Source organism: Leopardus geoffroyi, chromosome C2 (assembly GCF_018350155.1).
Source record: "Leopardus geoffroyi isolate Oge1 chromosome C2, O.geoffroyi_Oge1_pat1.0, whole genome shotgun sequence".
Lineage (NCBI taxonomy): Eukaryota > Metazoa > Chordata > Mammalia > Carnivora > Felidae > Leopardus > Leopardus geoffroyi.
Genome location: NC_059333.1, coordinates 60,186,143 through 60,194,949, shown reverse-complemented (window position 1 = coordinate 60,194,949; position 8,807 = coordinate 60,186,143). Strand labels below are relative to the sequence as shown.

General features: G+C 46.0%; 1 protein-coding gene and 1 long non-coding RNA gene across 6 annotated transcripts in view; one reads left to right on the top strand and one right to left on the bottom strand.

Annotated features, from left to right (window-relative positions):
• Nucleotides 1-260: 260 nt before the first annotated feature.
• Nucleotides 261-8,807, bottom strand: part of SIDT1 (SID1 transmembrane family member 1) — a 112,752-nt gene continuing 104,205 nt past the window's right edge. For all 5 annotated transcript variants that reach the window (XM_045502081.1, XM_045502079.1, XM_045502080.1 and 2 more), the window contains 5 exons: nucleotides 7,481-7,527; nucleotides 5,036-5,141; nucleotides 4,851-4,961; nucleotides 3,809-3,922; nucleotides 261-2,188 (listed from right to left, as the gene is read on the bottom strand). In XM_045502081.1, coding sequence (XP_045358037.1) covers nucleotides 2,126-2,188; nucleotides 3,809-3,922; nucleotides 4,851-4,961; nucleotides 5,036-5,141; nucleotides 7,481-7,527 — 441 coding nt within the window. In that variant the 3' untranslated portion in view covers nucleotides 261-2,125. The remainder of the gene's footprint in view (nucleotides 2,189-3,808; nucleotides 3,923-4,850; nucleotides 4,962-5,035; nucleotides 5,142-7,480; nucleotides 7,528-8,807) is intronic.
• On the top strand, nucleotides 1,911-8,209 carry LOC123610888. Its single transcript, XR_006718329.1, has 3 exons — nucleotides 1,911-2,022; nucleotides 6,142-6,581; nucleotides 7,589-8,209. It is a non-coding gene; the product is annotated as an uncharacterized LOC123610888 (long non-coding RNA).

Genomic DNA, 8,807 nt, shown 5'->3' with positions numbered 1-8,807 from the left:
CTTTCTCATGTCCTCCAGCCATGACATTCGTACTGTAGAGAGAAGTAGCAACAACTACATTTAGAATTGATAGTTGTAGGAGCAGGCTTGGTCTGGGTTTTTAGTCCTGCTGCAGAGAAGGGAACTGACCACAGTGTGGGAGTTTACAGCATAATATAGACATGATGGGAATAAACGGTCAAGAACACCGCAGCACAACACAGTTCAGAGCCCCCTCCCCATTCCCACAGATACATTTCCAAACAAGCTGCTGGACCAGGTAACGCATCTCACAATTTATTCACTTTGGGCCACAGGGCCACTTGAACAGACTTTGTCCACATTTCCTTAGTGCACCTTTTTTTTTTTTTTTTTTTTTTTATTGAAGCCATCAGTGCATTAAAATAAAAGAATTAGGTCAAATGAGCCATTATTAAATGGATTTGAAATTTGTTTTAGATGTTAGACTATCACAACTATTTTTATAGGTGGCTTTATATAGCCTATGGAAGCCAACAGTTTTTAAGGAAGGAAGAATAGTAGAAAAGCAATGATAAGTTTGGGGACATTTTAGAAAAGAAAATCACAAAAAGTTCATTAAAAGCATCTTTGTGTTTTTAAAATCCGGGAAAGTTTGCTATTGAAACTTCTGCAATGTGACTTTGAACATTATACAAATATTTTAGAGACAGAGTAATACTTTTTTAAACAAAAAGGACGCCTGATCCATTTCCCTAATGAACGATCAGGAAAGCAGAGGTGACAGGTGACTTCAACTTCACAGGCAAATATATATAGGGTGCACATTCATATGTCTCTTTTCTGATTACATCTTCCTCCAGGTACCACGGGTGCTTGGTCCAAATGGGGCGTGGCAGGGGCAGAGATGTCAGACGGTGGCAGTGAAGTGGGCTTTGCAGCACCTTACTGGCGAGAGAATGAGAATCCGGTGCAACCAAGAAGCAATCCTCAATCAGCTTGCTCTTTGCAACTCAAGAGGATGAGTAAAATGTGTTCATCCTGAGAGTTACTTCTAGAGAACTTCAGAGAGAAAATCTGGAGGCCCTAACCTGCCCCAAGTGACAGGTAAGGGGCTTGGTCGGTGGTAGAGGACCCCCAATGCAGCATCCCTGGTTTGAACAATTATTTATTCCCCACAGGTGACATGGGCACAGAATCGAGCTGTTAGAATTGGACGCTCGAGGAGGCAATTTCAGCTTTGCTGCATGTGCTCTAGGCACCCACTTCCTTAGGGTGAGGTCTGTTTGCTGGAGGCTGATGTCACCAGTCTCTTAGCCCTGTTGGTCATTTCTCTCACTCCTTCTGCTGCTAGAAGAGTTTTTGGAGCTGGTGAGAGAACGCTGGGGCCTAACCCAGGAAAGTAGAGCCTAAGTTGTGGGGCCAACACACAGCGGTGGCATGAAGACACTAACAAGTAGGTGAGCACCCAAGCCTTGGTCCTGGGAACAGTTACCTGTTAGGACGAGTGCGTGACAAAGCCCAATCCAGAGCCCTTCTAATGGGGTCAGGAACCTGGGGGACGCATACAGCGTTCCTTCCAAGGAGGTGACTAGCTGGTCCTACTAAGCCCTAAGGCGTGGGTTCAGCCCTCCACCAGACTCTGAGGAGCTGTATCACCCCTGGACCCTGGAGAAGCGAGCTGGTGCTCTGGGATGTGTTAAGCAGCAGATATCGTGGGGGTGCGAAGGGGGCCCATCTAAAAAGTGTCTGGGCAGGAGATCTGAGCTGCTGGCCTCTCCGGGCCTGAAGGCAGCTGGACAGAAGAGGGCAGCATCACTCTGTCCTTGCCGGGGAGTCTGAGAGGAGGGCGGGAGGGGTCCCAAGACAGAGTTGACTTGGATGCAGCTTACGTCCACGTTTAGCTCAGGGCTGCAAACACAAGGGGATGGGTGTCTCTAGACTCTTCAGGGATTGCCTCTGTCCAGACCCGTGGCTTCCCCTCCGCCTCCCTTCTTGCAGGCTTGAATCTCCCTCCTGCCCCTGTCCTCCCTGTGTGAGCGCACACCAAGTTGACCTGACGAGGTGAGTGGAGCATTTGGCAGTGGTGACTTTGCTGCGGTCCCTGTATTTTCATGAAACAGCACCGAGATCGATTGCTCCCCCTCCCTTTCTTAGTGCTGGAGGCTCAGAAGACAGGGATCTGGTCCCTCCGAACCACGTCCAGGTCATCATCCAGGGTTAACAAAACCTGGAATGGGAGGGGCGGAGGAATGAAAGCAGTGCACGGTCACAGCCACAGTAAGCCCAGCTTCCTCTCTGAGACTCACCTGGGTTGACAGCACAAGCGCCTTCCTGTCCTCTGTGGCTGTCTGCAGTGCTGTGCTCTACATGGGCAATTATGATCACCTAGTTCATCTATTAATTCCGATGTGTACCAAGGGCCTATTGTGTGCTATTCTAGATGCCAGAGACAAAACTCCCTACCTTCCTGGAGCTTACATTTGAGAGCTTCAGACATGAAGCAAATGGGGACAATACAGCATGTTAGTGATGTGTGCAAAGTCCAGTGTACTAGATAATAATATGTAATGAAATAGTAACAAAAATTAAACTATGGAGGGAGTATAGGAAGTATGGGGTAGGGAAAGGTTGAAAAAAAGTGCTGATGGGGTGGCCAGGGAAGTCATTACTTAAAAGGGGACATGTGGCCCAAGATCTAGAGGAAAGGAAATCTTGTTGCATAGAGTATTTATATACAAGCAATGTATACTCCGCCTCCATTTTCAGTTCCCTCTGCCACCACTCTCTTCACATGGAAACTTTTACTCCACTTTTGTGGTCTCTGTCTCTCTCATGAAGGTGTTGTTCATCAAAACTACACGTCACGAGGAGTGAGGTTTATACAGATTGTTGAACTTCCCCAGCTGGCCACGAGAGGGCAGCCCCGCTCCACTCTCGAGGCCGTGTGGCGGCAGAGCCCACTCACCGTGAGCAGTGCTGGGAGCACAGGTCTCCCAGTGTTGTTGCTTGCTACCTGTGCACAGGCACAGCGGACTTTTAATTTGGAAAAGTCTAAATTAGGATGAAAGGAAGCCAGCAGTGATCACCCATTGTTAGAGTATGCATAGCTTCTGGAAAGGTGTTTGGGCCACAAGAAATGGAAGGATTACAGGAGAGATCTGGGACAGACTGGTTAGAAGCAAGAGACCTGGCTGCTATCCCCAGCCGTTCCAGAAACTTGTAAAATATTTGTGGGATATTCAGTGAGACTGGAAGAGGAGGAGGAATGTGAGCACAAGAAGGAAGAATCTAATGTTTCTGAAATTTGAGTCAGTGCCAGAAGTGATTCCTGGGGCGATTCTGGGCATGTGAGTTCTAATAACCGATTCAGTCCAAATGTTGTGCCATTTAAGGAAAATCATTTTGTTAACTCTGTATCTTGAAATATTGGAGAGTAAAAGGTAAATGAAAATAAAGATCTAACTGAAGGATATAATGTGAAAAAAGATATAAAAGAATCTGTATATTAAATTATAATGAGGGGGCGCCTGGGTGGCGTAGTCGGTTAAGCGTCCGACTTCAGCCAGGTCACGATCTCGCGGTCCGTGAGTTCGAGCCCCACGTCAGGCTCTGGGCTGATGGCTCAGAGCCTGGAGCCCGTTTCCGATTCTGTGTCTCCCTCTCTCTCTGCCCCTCCCCCGTTCATGCTCTGTCTCTCTCTGTCCCCCCCCCCCAAAAAAAACGTTGAAAAAATAAATTATAATGAGGAATTAGAGAAGTTAGAAATACAAAAAAGTAAGGAACGCAGGGGAAGAAAGTACAGGATGTGAAGAGAGAAGAAATTGACAGACAGGTATTATAAACTCACCAAGAATGAGAAAAACAGGGCTGTGGCAGAGAGGAAGTGCCAGATGTCATGGTCATCAAAGAAATCGAGCAGGATACACTCCCGGTTCTTCTCCCGGGATTCGGCTGGGGTTCCCTGGAGGAAGGTGAGGCAGAATGTGGGTTAGCACTCCTACAGTTCAACTGTTTAGAGGGCTGAGCATCCAGAAAGCTACAAAAATGCTATTGGATGCCCGGCCCAAAAAGTTAGCTTCCAAGAAAACATTAGTCCACACGAAAACTTGTACACAATGTTCACAGCGGCCACACTCATAAGAGCCAAAAAGTGGAAACCATCTAAATGTCCCTCAACTGATGATAGGTAAAATGTGCTGCATGCATACGATGGAAAATTATTCAGCAATTAAAAAGACATGAAGTACCAATATATGCTACCACATGGATGAATGGATAAGTTAGACTTCAAGATCACATATGGTATGATTCCATGTGTATGAAATGTCCAGAACAGGCAGATCTATAGAGACCAAAGATAGATTAGTGGTTGCCTATGGCTGGTGGTTTAGGGAGAAACGGAGAGCAACTCCTAGTGGGCAGGCTTTCTTTCTGGAGTGATAACAAATGTTCTAAAATTGATTGTGATGGAGAGCTGAGGCTTCCTTTCTGCTACTTGATGTATCACTGATTTCCTAGGCTTCAGTTTTCCCATCTATGCAACGGATTTATAAACACCTGCAGCTGGGTATTTGTTTATGGATAGGATTATGAGAAGATACACTAATGAAGGTTTGGCACACGTTAAACATCCATGGGCAAGAGAGTCATAATACAACACGTAATGAGGATCCAATCTGCCGTGTTTGGAGGGCTCACACCTTGACGAGGCCTACTCTGACAATGACGACAGCATGCCATTTATGTGTGGACATTAAACACCATCCCTTTTAGAGAAAGGTTTCATTTCAAAGACGAACAGCAACAAGCACACGGAGAGGGAAGTAGGAAGATCAAAAAGGCAAGAGGGAGGGAGAACATTTCCTCTGAAAAGAAAACTGCCCTCTTACCTCCCAGCTGCTGAGATTCTGGAAGAAAAAGTACAGAGCGGAGGCCCACACCACAGCCGTGGCCACGATGCAGAAGAGCGGGATGGGGAGGAGCTTCTCCGAGCTGCGGAGCTGTGGATGGAAAGCAGATGCAGCTCGCGGCCTTTTCGGACCCAGGGCAGGCGGCTCCCGGTGCCCACTCTCACCTTCATGATGATGTAAAAGGCCAGGTAGAGCAGCAGGTTACAGATGAAGATCCCCAGCATGTAGGAAGCGAAGTCCCGGGGTCGATAGATCAGTCCAAAGAGGGCGCTGATAGATCAGTCCAAAGAGGGTGCAGGGAGGGATTAGTATGTAGGCATCAAGCTGGGTTTGTAACATTGTTGGCTTTTTCACCTCCACTTTGGGGAGGAAGGGAGTTAAAGAAAAACCTCTAATGCAAGTAAGTTACAACACCTCCTTCAGACCTGGCATTTTTGATGATTGTAAGGTTCCCATAAGTGGATATACCACAATCCTCTTTCCTCTCTAGTTGAAATAGTTTTCCTTTTGCCTTGCAGCTTTTCATTACAAAGAACAGTGCAATGGATAAATCACTACCTTCAGACATATTATGCTTTTCTCTTTTTTTGCATTTAAGATTAATTCATTAGACTAGATTACTAGAAATAGAATTATCTCGAAATTGGCTTGCCACACATTATCAACAAAAAACTGTCTATGGTTTTTATTATTTATTTATTTATTTATTTAAAAATGTTTGTTTATTTTTGAGAGAGAGAGAGAGAGAGAGAGAGAGAGCATGAGCGGGGGAGGGGCAGAGAGAGAGGGAGAGAGACAGAATCCCCAGCAGGCCCCACATCCAGCATGGAACTGGACTCGGGGCTTGATCCCTTGACCATGAGATCGTGACCTGAGCTGAAATCTAGAGTTGGAAGCTCAACCGACTGAGCCACTCGGGCTCCCCTATGCTTTTTACATTACTACTGAAGTTTAGGTGCTCCTGGGTGGCTCAGTTGGTTAAGCGTCTGACTTCAGCTCAGGTCACGATCTCGCGGTCCATGAGTTCGAGCCCCGCATCGGGCTCTGGGCTGATGGCTCAGAGCCTGGAGCCTGCTTCTGATTCTGTGTCTCCCTCTCTCTCTGCCCCTCCCCTCTTCATGCTCTGTCTCTCTCTGTCTCAAAAATAAATAAACGTTAAAAAAAAAAATATTGAAGTTTAGTTTGGTTGGGGTTTAGCACTGCTTTTTTTCCCCAAATTTCTTTTAAAATAACATTCAAGATTCACATGAAGTCACTCCATGTCTTGTAGTGTCCATGGGAAACTGAGGATGGAGAAACAAAGAGGAAGCCAACCCTCCACCAGGTTCCCATAGTGCCAGTGTGTTGTCACACCCCATTCATCCCTGCAGACCTTGCTGCCCAAAGAGCGCCTGTGTAAGAAAAGAGAGGCCATTTACCTTGTCTTGTGAGCAGATCGTGGGTTTGGTTTTGGTCATGGGAGGGGTGGGGACAAGCCAGGTGTTTGTGAGCACTGGGGACATAGTTATCAGGTGCTCATTATCAAGGGGCTGGTCCCTTTTCTCCCATGAGCACCCTGCACCCTATCTTACAGAGTCATCAGGACTGTGGGGTCCTCCCTAAAAGAGAGGTCAAGAAGAGTGCCACAGGTGACCACTGCCAAGAATCACCCATCTCGATGTGTCTCTACATCAAGGAGGGGTCTTTCACAGGCATGGTGCTTACCCCGAGGTAATCCCTGGGTGACAACATAATGGGAAATTTCTTCCACAAGCATATGCCCCAAGTAAGATTTGAATTCTCAAAACCCAATTCTGGCTGTACCCGAAGGTACGCCTCTGTTTTCAATCCTTTCATGTCTTAAAAGGGGGCAGGAGTCATCTTTCTATCAAAGGTCACTGACCTTTTTAGCATATCAGCTAAGAACCACTAATAAAACCACTAAACTTACTGACTTGGGGTAGACTAATGAAACAGCTCACTTACTCACATTTTAAAGTTGAGAATAGGTTGTATAAAATAGTTACAGATAACAAAAATATAGGTCTGTTGTACTGTTCTATTTTGAAGCCATCGGAGGGAAAAAAGCCCAGGTAATAATGAGGGAAAAGAAGAAAAGGGATATTGGTGCAGTAGGAAGATTGAGAACTATAGAGCAAGAAATAAAGAGGAAAGAGACTTGTACACACACACGCTCATGCACACACGCAAACACACACGCATTTAGTAAGAAAGGGAAATGTCTACTGGGTAGCCTTGATGGAAAGTTCTACAAGACTTTAAAACTATGCTTCATGTTTGTAACTTTTAGAATAATCTCTAGCATCTAACTATCTACATAGTCTATCCATGTAGATAACAGATTTGATGTTGGTCCTGTGGCGCAAATGAGCTCAATGCATCAAGGTGCTGAACGCAGCACTTTAAAAGAGACCACCGTTGGTACACAAGGCTTCCTAGTGTGTTCTTTGTGGAGGAAAAATACCTTTCTTCCAAGTCCCTAGGGCAAGCACAGTCCTACACGCTCCTTAATTTCACATTTCCTTATATAAATGACAGCCAAGGAAAGCTAAACCGCCGTGTTACAGACATCGATAAAGAGAAAAACGTGTCTTCCTAAGACTACTTACAAGGACCAGTTAACCAGATTCCCCACGATGAGCAACACCATTCTATCCTGGAAAGAAAACATCAGATGAGAGACTGCACACATCTCTTTTCTTTTGACCTACTTGTAGGGGCAGCATCAATTATGGGGAAACAATTGCCTGGTGAAAAGAGTTTCCATGGTTCTAAGAGAGCTGTGCCTGCAGGCAGACACTAATCTCCTATGGGAACAAATGGCGAGGCCTCGGTCTGTGAACGGATGTGACTTTGTGTCTGTTAAAGAAAACACGGTGAGTAAAGCAGGACTCTTACTGTTTCCCCCACCAGTGTGTAGGGTAGCTGGGCACCGCGGCCCCACTTCTTGAGGAAGTTGGTGATGTGTGCAGATTACTCGGTAGTGAAAAGAATTCTGCCGTTGCTGTAATGTAATCCAGCACTGTTTCCCTGCGCCGTTACTTAGCAAGCCACGAGGCAGCTCTCCGGCCTCACCCGTATGGCTCCCGTTTCCTCTCCATTACTCTGACTCCAAGGAGGTCCTGCAACGCTCAGGCTCCCGGTCTCTAAACACACAGCCTTAACACTAAAGATGTTGGTGGTGGGTGAACTAGGAGAGGTCCATCTCAAAGGAAAGTTCCTCTGATAGAGATTAATTCACAGCCAGGCCCTGCTTCTTTGCATACAATGTAAAACTTTTAGGTGGCATCTGATTGTACTTTAATTTGCATGTCCTCATGGACTATTTAAAAGTGCTGATTCTCTGTCTTTGTGGGTGATCCATCTAGCTTGGAGGAAATATCTTCCTTTAAAAAAATTAGCTGTGGGGCGCCTGGGTGGCTCAGTTGGGTAAGCACCCGACTTCGGCTCAGGTCATGATGTCACGGTTCGTGGGTTCAAGCCCTGCATCGGGCTCTGTGCTGACAGCCTGGAGCCGGCTTCCGATTCTGTGTCTCCGTCTCTCTCTGCCCCTCCCCTGCTCACACTCTGTCTCTCTCTCTCTCTTTCTCTCAAAAATAAACATTAAAAAAAAATAAAAAAAAATAGTCTGCTAGAAAAAAAGACAGTCTGCATCACATAATGTGAGTAAACAAACAAACAAAACATTAATTGCTCCTCATGGCTCACAGCTAAGGCAGGTTTAACTCTCAAAATACTCACAGGTCCTACTGTTTTTTTTTTTTTTTTTTAATATTTATTTATTCTTAGAGAGAGAGAGAGGGAGAGAGAGAACACATGCACAAGCAGGGAGGGGCAGAGAGAGGGAGACATAAAAAATCTGAAGCAGGCTCCATGCTCTGAGCTATCAGCACAGAGCCCAACATGGGGCTCAAACCCACAAACCACGAGATCGTG